Below are 16,043 nucleotides of genomic sequence, written 5' to 3' on the forward strand. Positions count from 1 at the left end.
AATTGGAATTACTACAGACTGATATAACATCATTCACTCCTTCAGTCCACGTGCAGATTAGGAAGTTTAACTTCTGTTATATAGTGAGTATCAGTTTATTATTTTTCAAGCTTGATGATATATAAATTGCAATTCAAGTTTAAGAATGAAAGGTTGGGTTGAGGTTAGTTTTTTATGTAGAATGAGACGCTAAGGGTTTTCCTTCGTTAATCACTGGACGAAGCAAAACTGCATTGGAATGTCAATATTAAAATCAAAATGCCAGAAACACGGAAAGGGCTTTTATGTATGTATCCTTGGAGTTTTACGTCCTCCGTTTTTAGTCTTATAATGAGTCGTTAGGTGCGTTTAGATATACTGTGTCCTCTTGTAGCAAGGCAAGCCCTTGCCGCCAATGTGCTGCCGTCACTGTCGTATCATGCTGAAGACACCACACAAGACTCAGCCCAGTCGCATTAAACTCACACCGGGCCAACCAGTTCTGTTTCATTGCTCTATGCCTCTCACTGATGAGTGCCAAGCCAGGAAGTAATAAGTACCATTTTTAAAGTCTTTGGTATGACCCGACCCGGGTTTGATCCTGGGTCTCCCGAATTCAAGGCGGGCGCTCTAACCATTACGCCACCGGAGCGGTCGAAAGTGTTTACATCACGTGTACTCTGTCCATACGATCTAGAGAGGAGCAACATGAAGAAACAACATGTAGACTTTACTGAGGTTCTACAAGCCTTACAATATTATTTATCGAAATCGCTAATTTCTTCATCGTCTGGCAGTAATTGGCTATTAATTCTTCTTTGCTCAGCAAAGTCTTCCCTCTGAGATATCTGAAATGCTTGATGCTATGGAGTCAGCCGTATGAGACCAAGAGCCAGTTTATAAAGTGATTCTAATATCTAAGTGATATCTAATTACTAACAGTGAAAATGATTTACTTGTTATTTATTTATTTATTGATTGATTTATTTGAATTATGTTTTTAGCTGTACTCAAGAATATTTCACTCACACGACCTGACGACGGCGACCAGCCTTATGGTGGGAGGAAACAGGGCAGAGTCCTATGGAAACCCAAGACCATCCGCAGGTTGCTGCAAGACCTTCCCACGTGCAGTCATGTAAAATTCAATTTAATAGACGTCACTGATGCAAAATGTTAACTTTCTTCCCTCATAGTATAAGGTGCGACAAACGCTATAATGTCAATCGTGCATCTGGTGGCCTCACATGATTTGTAAGCTTTGGTTCTTGATTCCGGACATGAGCCGTGCCGGTATTAGAGCTCATGTATCACCTCCCTAGGGTTTCACATCTATTTCGTGTCATCAGGGTTGCCAAAGATTCAAAAATAGTTATTCCTACCTCTATTTGTGATTACTTGTCTGCCAGCCCAAAAGAATTGGCCTAATGCAAAATGTCAAGGGCCATACCTAACCTGGGGCGTGATCAATTGCCAGATGAAACATTGTCTGGTGCCTCTGCTCTTACTGAACCGTTTTCTTAGCGGTACAGTTTCTTTGATCTGACCCCTTTACGTTGGGTGGGTAAGACTCGCTTTTCGAGCACTGGCAAATCAGAGTAGATGGGGTTTTAATTCCCCCACTTAACACGGGTAATTTGTGTCTTGCCGTCAGAGCGAAGCGCGTTTTAGCCGCGTACCACACGTTTGGGAAGTGTAGTAGGGCAGGGCATGATGGGCAATTAAGTAGAGACAAGACTGAAATGTAGGAGCGCAAGGTGATCTATTGCTGGAAACGCTAGTAATGATGACTGATGAGCACTTGCCGGTACGTGTCGGTAAACAGAACAAGCCCGGCTTAACAAGGCCAACCCGCAATCCATTCCTACATCTGCTAGAAGATGATGGCACTCTACTCTGCAGCTTTCCTCAACCCCAACCCCTGTTGTCACCGACAGAAGACCTCCGTCCCTTTCCAAAGTTTCACCTCTGTTACACGCACTACGAGTGCACACTCTTACTGGGGCGCCTTTCCACTCGAAGATTCATTGCAGCTTTATATTTACACATATTGGCTGAATAAGGTAAGTGAGTTTCTGCTATATATTGCAGATTCGCTATCTGTGGATCAAAGTTCTTATTTCAGTAGTTCATGTCTGTAAAAGTACAGCAGTGGCCCCAAATCTGTAGGCATGACAATCTTGCCGCGACCCAGGCATTGCGCAAAAAGGTAGCTCTAAACACTCTTGGGTAAATTTCGTTACGTACATTTTACATGTTTTCTTTCATGGTCGAGATTGGAAAGATCTCGATGTTTCATTTCATGTCGATACGTTAATACAGTCTAGTCTCGTAACCCGAATCCGGCTGCCATAACCTCTGACAGTGCCTCAGAACTAAATTGGCATGGAAGCCCGCTAGAACAGCCACTTAAGATCACGTCTGTAGAAAATCAATACCCAGCACTGCAGCTTCTTCCCCTCGCCTGCCAGGCTTTATCCACCAGATTTGCTTTTTTACGACTGTGCACACACACAGACCAGCTTGATGCAAAATTTAAAACCATCTTCCCATTCGCGAAATGGTCATTATTTTTTTAACTAAACTGGGAGATTATGGTTTCTCCCGGCATTGCCATAAAATTAAACGTAGACAAATTAAAAAGGCAGTACTTCAAACGTTTAAGCAGGGCACGGTGGAGTAGATCATTTAGGGTATGGCGTCCAGGGACCTTTTCTAATGAAGGATGGCTTCATTAGGACTTGAGATTCTGGAGAGACGGTAAGAAAATCTTTTCTTTCCGGAATACTTTCTGCGGTAAAGCTGTTTGTTGGCTGTTTTAATAATCTATAATGTTTTTATTTTAAAGATGAAGTGAAAACGTTGGTGAAAGATCTGGAAATAGTTAAGTCGCATCATTTGAACTGTTTTCCACTAGTAGGAAGACTTACAAGAACTGTGTAGGAAGAAGTGAACATTTTATGTTCGTTTGAACCACGTATTTGTATTTATTCGTTCATAACTTATAAAAGGAGAAAGCCACTCTTGTTGGTAAAATCAAGATTTCTGCTAGAATCAATCAGCACAAGCAGCAGTTAAATTTAGCTCAAAAAAAGTAAATCCGTAACTTTCTTTTTTTTTTTCAGACATGCAATGCCCGGAACAAAGAGTGTAAGGAATTTGTATAACGCGATGACTTGGCTTTTCATTTTCTTGTTGCATTTCAACTCCATCGGTTTTACTCTTCAACTGACGCCATCAGAATGTAAACCGGTTCAAATAGACACAACCAGCGGAGTGTTGGAGGGCTGTGATATCTATGTCGAATCCAGGCAAGCAAATGTGAAACAATTTCTAGGAGTGCCTTACGCAGAACAACCGATCGGCCATCGGCGTTTCAGACGACCGGAGCTTAAGAAAAGATCACGGGAAGTAGTTATTACAAAGGAATTCGGAAATATCTGTCCTCAAAACCATGGTTGGCTTAACTCTGTGGATGTTAACTTTACTATCGGAGAGGACTGTCTTTGGTTGAATTTATACGCCCCGGAATCCGCTTCCGAAAACAGAACAGTGGATGTGATGTTCTTCATCCATGGGGGCTCTTACTTGGACGGAACAGGAAGCTACTATGAAGGAAAGCACCTGGCTCTTGTAGGGAATGTCGTTGTTGTCACAATAAACTACAGGTTAGGCCTACTGGGTTTTTTGTCCTCGGAAGACTCCACGTTAATGGGAAATTACGGGCTGTGGGATCAACTCATGGCTCTTCAATGGGTACAGAAAAACATTAAAAAGTTTGGCGGTAATCCCAAAAGGGTGACCATATTTGGCAACTCAGCCGGCTCCAGTAGTGTGGGAATTTTGGCCTTGTCGCCAAAAAGTAAAGGTTTGTTTAGGCGGATAATAACGCAGAGCGGTTCTCCGCTAACGCCGTGGGCCTTTGTCCGAAACCCCAGGAGGTTTGTGGAAAAGCTGTCTCACAGTGTCCACTGCACGCGTGATTCGAAAGTGGAGGACTTCCCGCTAGTGGACTGCATGCGTTTGTTGACAGCAGAGGAGATTTTCAAATTACAGCATCTTGGCCACGTAAAGTGGTCCTATCCGGAGGGTAGTCTGTTATGGGCTCCTTGGGTTGACGGGGAGTTAATTCTGCACGACCCTGAAATTCTAATCGCCAACAAGTCCTTTTGGCACTCGCCAGAAGTCAAACTTTTCGGTGAATTTGACCAACTGATTGGTGTAACCAACCAAGAGGCGGCATTTGTGTACGAGGCGAAGATGAAAATAGGAAACAAAGATAAATTGCCGGAGTTAACGCATACAAAATATCGGAGTTTACTGCGGGAAGTGTCGGCGGCTGTTGTTCCCATAGAATACACGGATGCCTTTGAATCTGTCCTAAGGTTTTCTTACAGAGAATTTGATCAACCGATTACTTCCAAAGACAGAGTGGTTCAGTATATTAACATTTACTCTGATTACGCTATTTACACTGGAACGTTGTCTTTGGCCAAGTTCCATTACAATGTTGCCAAGGGCAAGGGCAAAACTTTTTTCTACAGATTTGATTATCGGGCCAGTTGGAGGTCACGCGAGGCTTGGAGGGTGGGAGCCACGCATGAAGACGAGTTGCCATTTGTGTTTGGTTACCCAGAAGTCTACTCACAGGGGTCATTCATGGAACGAGCACTCGCTGACACAATGATGATACTTTGGTCAAATTTTGCCAAAAATGGGTAAGTTTTGTAGCACTGTACATAAGCGAGGTGTGTTCTTGGCAGATTATTTATTTATTTATCTTACCATTCAAGGACGGCTCTTAAACTACAAACTGAATCTAATAGAAGGCATGTCCAGTGTCACAGTACAACCTTTACGACACACATTCTCATGGTACAAAATCTTATGGTACAACCTTGACGTCACAGAATCCCATGGTATAACTTTAACCTCAGATAGTATTGTGGTACAGTCCGTGGGCCGGTTGTTCAAAAGTGTATTAAAAGTTAAGCCAGGCTTAAGTACAAAATTAATCGCACTTTAGTCCAGACTTAACTTAATACCGGGTTTAACTGCTAGGACACGTTGGAACAAATGGGCCCTGACGTCAAACAGTCACACAATTTAAGGTTACAACCATGACGTCATACAATCTCAGACCACAACTCGGACGTCACACAATCGCATGGTACAACACTGGCGTCACTCAAAGCATAAGAAAGCATCAAGAATAATATGACAGTGTACAGTATATCTGAAACAGTCGACAAGTATTGTGTCCACCGTTATCATATGGATATTTTATAAAGATTCCTGTGATAAGTCTCTCATCTACATTACTCTACATTACGTAAACAAGAAGGTATAAAGGTATAAACCTTTCTAAGTATGTCTCGAAAGCGGTCAAGCATTTCAGCTGTTTCGTAATATCCGATTCATATGCGATACCCCACACAGTCACATTATAATGAGACCAGTTCTTGTTGCATGCTGAGCGATAAGCAAGACAGCAGCAGAGTCATCGGTATTACCATACGTTTAAATAAACCCAGAATCTACTGATTATGAGACAAAAACTCTATCCAGTACGCCACCCCATTTTGAGAGTGACCAGTTTATTTTGTGGATGAGGTCCAACCGCGAAGCCCATCGATGTGGTAGGTATAGCCCGTCTCGTGGTCGTATATCGCCCAACAGGAAAGTTTCACTAACCTTTATAACTCGAGTTTTTCCTAATATTTGGTATTCATTGAATCCATAAGTTTAAATTTGTCAAAACAAGCTCTGGCAAACCACTTCTAACATTAATCCAGCCGTTGAAAATTTTGAAAAGAAAAAGTCTATGGCCTCAATGCATGCTGGAAGCTCCGGCAATGTACATTCTGGCTGTTGAAAGGTAAACTGTTGACAACCAAGTCCAATGACTAGAGTGCCCTTACACTTGAAATAAAACGGCCAAAACCCAAAAATTCGTAACATGGCGGACGTTGGTTCGACTTGTTCGATTCCGATATTTAAACAACTAGATTACTTTTAAAAGACGGTTTCTCGGTTTAAGCTTCTACACCTGGATCACTTAAGAAATCATTGTACATTTCATAGCAAGGACTTACATTGTATATGTTTGTGACATTTTAATTTCTGATACAAGCATTATTGGGCTAGAACCTCATGATAACATTGACCTTTCAACTGGTAATGGGGCAAATACATTGGATCCTTAGCTGATTCCAACACACCACAGAATCTATCGTGGGCTGTTGTTTATTAGCGGAAACGATATATAGCACTAATCTAAGTATACATTGTAAGAACTGCTTTACAAAATTCACAGTGGAGTTTAATGTCATGGGAAAATTATAACACGAATTCAACTTACTTTTGAGGTAGCCCTCCTCTGACAGCAACCTGCGGATGGTCGTGGCTTTCCCCCGGGCTCTGCCCGGTTTCCACCCACCATAATGCTGGCCGCCGTCGTATAAGTGAAATATTCTTGAGGACGGCGTAAAACACCAATCAAACAAATAAATATTTATTTTATTTTATTGTGAGCGAGATAATGTGGAAATTCGCCTGCCCAAGACAAGGTCTAAAGCCACAGGTTAATAGCTGAGAGTCGCGCACCTTGCAACTGAGCCACTTTTGGCTCCATAAGTGTTTGTCTATAAACTATCAGTTGTGAAGAAATCCTACAGTAAAGACTGTGTTTCACGTGCTCATTGACTAAATGAGGATTTACAAATGATTACAGGTTTGGTTACACAAGCACCTTTGCTGGCGTTTTTCTCTGTCGCCAGTTCGTTGTCTGTTCATTCAAGTGAGCTCTTTTTACCAAAGGTTTCTACCATTTTGGTAATTTTTATTTCATTATTTTAATCCAGGTGTCGTTAACGTTTTTTGTTGTTGTTGTTGTTGTATGCCTATGTTATTTCTACCATTTGCTTATGGTTGAACAGTTTGGCATACCAATCGTCTCTAAAAAATATCATCTAATTTCATTTGCAATTCCAACTAGCCATGCGTGTTTACAACAAAGAGATGTTGTGGGCTATAGTCACAACGGCGCAAGCTCAGTTCATGGCATACTTGTTGATATTGGGGATTTGTGTGTCAAGGATAGAGTCAACCCGAGAAAGACGGAGTAACCCCAGTCACACTATACATTAAACCTTGTGATTTAACCTTCAGGGGCCTGCTTAACCACATGCCAATAACAGCTAACTATCTTGTTACATCTGCAGCTCACACCGTCTTTACTGGATATCTCCAGGGTAAGGACATCATCACGTAGAAATCAATACTGTGCCAATCAGGCTTGAGTCTGTTTAACACCAAATGCTGACGGAGGCAACGGTTCCTTGTTACCACAGTCAATCAAATCAAGTTTATCGGACTTCGCCATATCATCCGTGAATTGACCAACCTTTGAATACAGTTCATCCATAGAATTGCACAGTCTCTTTCAGCAAGCCTCTGTGTTCATATTGTCGATTTCGCACGAATTTAAACAGAAAGAGCACTTCTGCCTTTGACAGTCAAAAGTGGAACTTTCGTGCGCAATTGATTCAGAAAATGACCATATGAATTCTTTGTTCTTGTCGGGTTTGCCCCAGACATTGTATTACCTCACTTTAACTTTGCACAAGCCGTGGTTTAACATCGCAGCACCAAGTATAAGCTACGATGCTCAGTCGTTTACTTAGAAAAGTATGCAATTGAGCAGTGATTTTTAAGCACCGTACCATTGAACGATGTTACCAGATAATTTGACTGTAATTTAGGCCTACTTTCCCAAGTTCTAATGCTTAGTAGTAGCTTATGAGTCCATGCTCAAACATTTATTAGCACGTGACTCAATAGGATCCTTGAGAGATTTATATACGTTAAGATTTGTTTTCTGTTGGATTTCTTGCATTACTTTTCTATCTGAAATATGGGTGAAAACCAGTTCCTGTTTAATGTATGTGCACGGCTCTTTTGTGGCCAATCACGGTCCGTAACATTAAGTACTTCTGAGGTTTCAGTAAAACCTTTGATTGGAATCAGGGGAAGGGTGTAAAGAAAATCGCATCAGAGTCATACACTGATCTTCTTATTTGTGCCAGACCGAATTAGTCTGTTGGTCGTTTGAGTCGTGATGGCTGCTTGACATCATTTTTAGTTCTCATCATTATTCACGTCAGTCTAATTTTTCCTGCCTTTTGGAGACTATACAACGCCAGGCTAATATATCCGGGTATTTTGTCTTTTTGTCCCGTTGATGTTCCTTCTCTTTCTCTTATCTATGTATGACCAGACTAATATGTTCATCTAGTCTGTCTTGTTGCCTAGACGATACTTTCTCTCTGATCAACGATATCCCTATCTATATCCATGACCAGACTAATATGTCCATCTATTCTGTCTTGTTGCCCAGTGGGTACTTCCTCTCTGATCACTGATTTCCCTGTATATATGTGACCAGACTAATATGTCCATCTGTCTTGATGCCCAGTCGAAACTTTTTCCCTGATCACCGATATCCCAAAATATGCATGACCAGGTTAATATGTTAATATGTCCATCTGTCTTGTTGCGCAGTCGATACTTTCTCTTTGATCACTGATATCCCTGTGTATACGTGACCAGACTATTATGTCCGTCAGTTCTGTTTTGTTGTGCAGTCGATACTTTCTCTCTGATCACCGATGTCCCTCTATATACATGACCAGGCTAATATGTTCATCTGTTCTGTCTTGTTGCCCAGTGGATACTTTCTCTCTGATTACTGATTGACGGTCAGAGAACAGGTTTGTGACAAGTCTGTACTGGAAACGGGTAACTTGATCTGACATTAAATGATACTTGGAACGCTTGGTTTTTATTTCTTATACGGAGTGTATGATGTGAACTAACACATATACGGAGTGTACGATGTGAACTAACACATATACGGAGTGTATGATGTGAACTAACACATATACGGAGTGTACGATGTGAACTAACACATATACGGAGTGTATGATGTGAACTAACACATATACGGAGTGTATGATGTGAACTAACACATATACGGAGTGTACGATGTGAACTAACACATATACGGAGTGTATGATGTGAACTAACACATTTACGGAGTGTATGATGTAAACTAACACATATACGGAGTGTATGATGTGAACTAACACATATACGGAATGTATGATGTGAATTAATACTTGTAAGTACAAAAAAGCTTTTCAGCATTCTTCCCTAGGCATAAAAACTGTTTTAAACACAGTGATCAGTCTGGAAATTAAGAAGCGTGTTGTGGTGATCTACGCTGTCAAAACAACTTTGTTGGTGGGCAGAGCCTGGATTAGGGATGCAAGGGCGCTTTATGTAATATGATTTTGTTTTTGTGTTGTTTTGTTTTTAGTTGGGTTTTGTGTGTGTGTGTGTGTGTGTGTGTGTGTTTCATTTTTATTTTTTTCATTTTTATTAAAAACATACTGTTCGTTTCGAAGTCCTTTTAATTTCATGTATTCTTTAATGAGATCGGCCTATCTAATCTGTCTGTTTTAAATTGTTATATGGCTTAAATTCTTTTATTCTCTTATTACAGGGACCCTAACGTTGGACAAGACCCGGGACTGGGAATCACCTGGCCGGAATATGAAGTTGGCGAAGAGAAATTTTTAAAATTTTCATTTAACACGTCTACTAATGTCTCAGTAGATGAGAAAATGTTCTTGAGAAGGAACAAGTTCTGGTCAGAGTTTATTCCAGATTTCAAACGTTCGCTTCTTGAAGGTCGGCGGCTTACTTGCAGTTCGGGTGTTAGAAAAGAGCAGATAACTCTATCATTTTTTCTTGGCCTTCTCTGTGTATCTTTATCGCGCATTTTCTTGACTACGCCGCATTTCCGTCTTTGACCGGACTGTCTCTAAACGAATTCCTCGATGTAGCCTGTTATAAGAGATAGAAGTAGTACCACGTCTTCCCTTAGTAACTGAATCGGTTATGTTCGTTAGGCTGATTCAAGACACAATTCGCATCTGGAATCTTACCAGTGTAATTTCTGGCAGTAGTAATCGAATCAAAGATCAGATGGCGAAGAGAGAGTGGTTATTGGTTTGTGAAACCGCAGGTAAATTTCGATCGAGTAAAACCAGAGCACCGACGACAGTGTGATAGTTTGCAAATGGTCATACGGAACCTGTAATATACAGCTTCCCGTCAATTTACCTCAGTTAAGGTTTTAATCTAACTATTACACTCATTTAACGAGCGGCGTGGGTGTCAGACGACACGAAATCCTATACAGGAGATTCCACAGCTATTGCGTTTTTCACTACTTTAATGACCAGTGTTAATCATACTCATGATCGTGCTCATGACATTTTCACTTATACATGATGGTGATCAGGCGTATGGGTGAACAAACATCGGGTGCCACCGCTCATCACATGGTACATGGCAATCTTCCTGGCTTAAGGCCGCATAAAAGCGAAAGATAGATGAATTCGAACCAGCAATCTCACTGGTCGAAGACCGACAGGTTAATGCAAGAACAAATAGTTTTAAGCGACTTATTCAGCGAGGACATCCCACAATAACAAATAATAACAAATAATAACAAAGTAAACCCCGAATAAGGTTTTGTCTTCTACATTAAAGCGAGAACGTCCAGCACGAACATATAGTACAATCTCGATTCCGCATGATTCTTGCCAGGTAAAAGTGTATTGTCCAAGGCTGATGGTAAAGGTGTTGAACTCTATATGACCTCCACTGCATCTGACAGAATTGTTTGCTTGATGGACAAAAATGCAAATTTGTTATTAAATCCTTTCAATTTTTTTTATTAGAACATGCAGCAGTCAGTGTGATTAGGATTAATTATAGATAGATACCTGAGAGTTATAAATATAAGGATGCTCATATCGCTTTATTGTTACTTTAGATCCCTTATACTGTTGTACTTTCCATGGGCCTTTGGTTTACTCTGGTCATCGAATGCGGGATAACAGCTGTGACATGTCACAGAACCAAGGGAGCAAACTGGGGCGCCGACATGGTTGACGAGGTTATTCCTCTTGAGCTGTATGCCGCATTTTAAAACATCAACGCTGTGCAGAAAGTGAAGGTTACCGATTGATAAACACCATTTATATACACTGAAGAAAATGAAGTGACGATTTATATCATTATATGATTTTAAGTTGAATAAGTGCTTTATTTTTTCTTATTTTAGCCAAACGACACATCTCGTTGGCACAAATGTAAGCTGCCTCTGCAATTCCATTTTTCTTCCCAAACGTACCTGATTCGAACACTTTCTCGCAGGTAAACTTAAGACTCAACGACTTATTCATTAAGGATTTTTGACCTAAGTGAACATTAGGTTGTTTGGGCATCGTTATTGTAAACAAGCCAAATAGGATTATAAACTGCAGGAGAATGCCTTGGCTGAAGAACCGCAAGTGTTCAGCACAAAAAGTGGTCTACTGGAAATAGTATTTGTACCTGTTAAATTAATTAACCTTATTTAACTATTACCAGGGATAAAAGTGAGTGAGGGCTTAGGGTTTAACGTTGTATTTAACTCCAGGGATAGGAAGATTAAAGCCATTTTAAGGACCTGACAGCTTAACTGAACTGAACTGCACAATGTTTATGTGCGACTGAGCAAATAATACGCAATGTACCAATATAAGACCAGACAAAGGTGTATTTTTGACAATTTATGAAATTAGTGTGACATTCGGAGAAGCCATTGGAAAACGAACAGAAAAGTAACAGAAATCATGCGACATTTAACCCTTCATAAATCACAAATATTGGAGTGGAGGTAAGGCGGAAGAGTGATGGGTGTCTCCCCCTGTAAGAGATGTTTTTTTGTCCAAGGTTAGTTGAACTGTGTAGGAGACCTTATTCGTTTCTTATCACATGTTGTAACATGTCCATCCAATGTCATAAGCTGTCATGGTGAATACGGAGGACAGTTCCACAAGCGTTGTAAGATTTATAGGAGCTCATTCTTCACATCATAGTAAACTGTACGTCGCTAGTATAGTCATAGTTAAGTTTACATGGGTGTGGTGGATGTCAGTTACTGATAATATAAATAATGTCTGAATGTAAATGCATTTTTCACTTTTATACCTAATGATATTGTTGACAGTACGAAGTTCGTGGTGCATGTATATTTACAGGTGTATGCTTAGATAATGTTTGCCTAGTCTACATGTCTTGTGAAGATAAACTATATATCTGTCGTGAATGTAAAAACTTTGAATGTGTCGTTTCTATTGCCCTGCTCTTATTTGTGTACCAAACTATCCCTTGTCATATCTGTGGAATTTATGTGTGAAAAGACTCGTCAATAAATATGTCCAGAAAGATATTGAAGTTTTATATTAATTGCTACACTATTAACATTCTCCTCTGTAGGCCTACTTATCTTCTGCCCATGTGACTCAGAATGTGCTATTACCCAGGACATGGGAGAGTTCGCTTCTCTCCCCTGTGTACGTCAGTCAGTATGCTCTTAATCCACACATCGCCAGTGCCAAACACCCCCATTTACTTTAAAGCAGATGAATCTTTATCACCAAAGTTCCTGGCGCGACTGTTATCTGTTAAAAACATGAAAAGCTTGAGTAACCTTTCTCCTAATTATGAACCACCGTTTCCTCTCTCGCCAGCCACGTGATTTCTGCATCAGCGTAAAAACACAACCGAGTAAAGCCGGTCATAGTCGACTCGTTAGTCGTCTCATGACGGGTTAATTAGTTGACTTGACGCACGACCTACAACTGGTTGATTTATTGAATGTCTACCTGCTCCATTAATAACCCGGCAAAGATAGTAAGGTATTATCCAATTGGTGTGTTCCGCAGCTCGTTCCCCCTTACCCGCCTGATCGATGTACATCAACGTCTTCTTGGCTATGTGCCTGGGTAGCGCGAAGATAACTGTGGCAGTCGACTGTGCCTGTCTGTCTGTAAGGTAGCTATGATGATCCTTCTGGCGTCAATGTCTTTTCTGTACAACTATTCAGCGATCATTGTGCATATGTGCACTCACTGACATAAAGGTTTCCAGCCGCTTTTTCACACTATATTGTCAAGTTGTGTACACACCTTCATTTGAGCTTGATGTTTGACTGATGGACTGGTTCTTTTTAGGCTGTTCGTTTTCATCCTACATTTGTTTTTGTAACAGATCTGAAGTATCCCTGTATCACGCCATAGACACGTCATTGTTACGAAATATTGATACAAAGACAAAAAGTTCTTTTGTTTTCCTTGCGAACAAGAATGTTTCGATTCTTAACGTGGAAATGTGTCTTCTTTAGAACAACAATGTTTGCAGTTCACAAGTATGGATAAGTGCGTATCTCATCGCCACAGATAGGTTCAAGAAGAACGAAGCCTTGACCGTATTCCCGGTGATTGGTTTACTCAGAAATTACTATGAATTGCCATTAATAAGCCCTGACGTAGGTGATGATGTCACAGCATTGTCAGAGGTTCAAGCTGTGAATAGGTGTGACGATATAGTATACGTCCAAGGAGCCTTTGGTTCCATGTGTCCGTCTGCATCTTTTGTACCGCTATCATTAGAAACAACCTTTTGGCGTTTCACACACCTGCTTCTGTCACATACTGCAAGCATAGGAAACACGAACCATGACTTATATAAGCTAATCTCACAACATTATATAGAATGGGTGCCACTGGAACTATTTAATGTTCTTTATTTGACTGCAAACCGGGGATTTCGCTTATGGATTAGTTGTACGAGTTCATTTTACTAAAAGCCATGGTTTGTGAGAAGATTTCACATTGAGGGTATAGGCTGGGAGGTGAGCTGGCTTCTACAAAGGACCTGGTAAGGTAAGGCGGAGAATCGCCCTCAGAGTGGTACGATAGTATAGTGCAAACTTCAAAATCTTAGTAAAAGTTTGTAATCTCTCCGAATTAGAAGTATAAAACCTCGCCAAAGAACCCATAAAAGTTACAGGTCATAAAAGTGATGGCTGCTTATCAAGAACCCACCAAAAATGCACTCTCGGTAAAAAATGCCAATTTTTCGTTCATACGAGGCACTGTGTTTTAGGCGCTAATTTACAGTATGATGATCAATGTTAACTAGAAAAATGTTTTTACTGAAACTTTCACCTATGTTTTCAAATTTTCCTTTTGGTTAACGTTTCTCTTCATTAGCAGAACATGGACATGGAGTTTTGTCATAGTTTGACAAGTCTAAAATATCCACCATAGTTTAAAATATCTACAATAGTTTCTCGTTTATCTTTCATAGTACAATGAACTAACTATGTCTCTATTGAGAACAGGTAGAACACCAAGGAAGAGTTCGAATCTTCGTGGTTATTTTATTTTTCTTTGTTAACATACTTTAAAGCGAGTAAAGATATCGACCGTCTTGCATTAAATAAGTGTCATCATAAATTAGTATGGATAACTGTTAAGGTAATAGTATACGTAACATGAGGCAAATAAGCGAAATCATATGAGAGCAAATCGCAGGTGTTTGTCTATTATTAGCAATAACATGTTATTCATAGCGGAATTATAAGGCTGAAAATTGCATTTGTTATATATTTATTTGAATTGATTGATGCATAGAATTTTTCAGAAAGTTACAGTGTCTAATGCAAAACAGATATATTAGTGTGACTGAAGCAAGCAAGCTGCCGCTTTTTCATGACCTATATATCGATTCAGTGTATGTTTGAAGCTTTCTAGGTAGCATGATTCTTTTCCTATACAACAATACTGAAAAAGGCCTTTCTAGTGTCGGGGGCTGTCACGCACAGCTATAGTTTCGCGTCTTGGGGTGCAGAATGTCTTTAACTGGGTCCGATTGCCTGCCTAACCATACTAGTAAATATGTGCTGAAGGCTTTCCACATGAGTGACCACATGCCTATGTTAAGTGATTCCATGTTTGTGTTAAGCGGTCTCACGTCTGTATAATGTGATTAGTTGTCTATATATCGTTACTCCATTTCTGTTTTACGCCTGTGTATAGTGATCCCTTCACTGCATCCTTTATTTCCTTATTTAGTTATCCAGTGGATACCTTGACTTTTTCACAGATTTTAAGTTTATATTAATGATCCAACTATTCAGATTCTAGGATGCCTACATTTAATCCTCAAACAAATGTTGTCTCCGTGAGGTCTGTGAGCGTAATGATCGCACGGTCCTGATGCATTCCGTGCTCTCGTCATCCTGGTGTTCTCGGGTATAACAGGCATGTTTTTCTTTCAGGAAACTGCATATTATTGACTCCATTTCTCTACATATCCAAGCATATGTCTGTACACTAAGCTACATAATGCAACTTGTTAACGATGGTTTTAGAACGTTTTAAGCCATGTTAACCCAGTATTACCGCCAATGGTGCCATTTATTGAATTGTTGATTAACGCCATACTTAAGTCCAGCTCATGCTGGCTTCCTCTCCGGCCGTAAGTGGGAAGGTCTGCCAGCAACCTGCGGATGGTCGTGGGTTTTCCCCGGGCTCTGCCCGGTTTCCTGCCACCATAATGCTGGCCGCCGTCGTATAAGTGAAATATTCTTGAGTACGGTGTAAAACACCAATCAAATAAATAAATAAATAATCAAATAAATAAATAACGCCATACTGACATGACTCATGATTTTTTTATTTATTCGATGGTGGTCAGAGAAGGAAACCAGATAGCCTATGGATAGACCACTGAATTTCGGCATGTTACTGACGAACTTTTCCTCCTGCATTAAGCACATCTTATTAAATGCATCGTACTGGAGCCCAGTCATGTTAACTGACAGCAAACTGGCTAGCCGATATTCCCTTAGTATGCATAGGTAACAAATGACGTGGTGCCTATGTACTGTACATCGGCAGTTTTAGACGATGGAGTATAGCTTTATGAATCATGAACAAGCAGACGATGTGCTTAACTTGTGACATTTAATTTATTAGCGAATTTACAATGCAGATATATGGCAGTGGGCATACTGTAAGAGCACGTATGGGACTTATGCACCGGGCATGGAAATCGTGCTTGGTGTGGATAACAAAGTGTCTGATATTTATGGCTCC

General features: G+C 40.4%; 1 protein-coding gene across 1 annotated transcript; it reads left to right on the forward strand.

Annotated features, from left to right (window-relative positions):
- Window positions 1-1,909: 1,909 nt before the first annotated feature.
- Window positions 1,910-4,020, forward strand: LOC135464811 (neuroligin-4, Y-linked-like; the record flags this gene model as incomplete). Its single annotated transcript, XM_064742372.1, has 2 exons — window positions 1,910-2,042; window positions 3,105-4,020. A coding segment is annotated over exon 2 (870 nt), but the record flags the coding sequence as incomplete, so codon positions are not given.
- Between the last annotated feature and the right edge of the window lie 12,023 nt (window positions 4,021-16,043).

Source organism: Liolophura sinensis, chromosome 1, assembly GCF_032854445.1.
Source record: "Liolophura sinensis isolate JHLJ2023 chromosome 1, CUHK_Ljap_v2, whole genome shotgun sequence".
Classification (NCBI taxonomy): domain Eukaryota; kingdom Metazoa; phylum Mollusca; class Polyplacophora; order Chitonida; family Chitonidae; genus Liolophura; species Liolophura sinensis.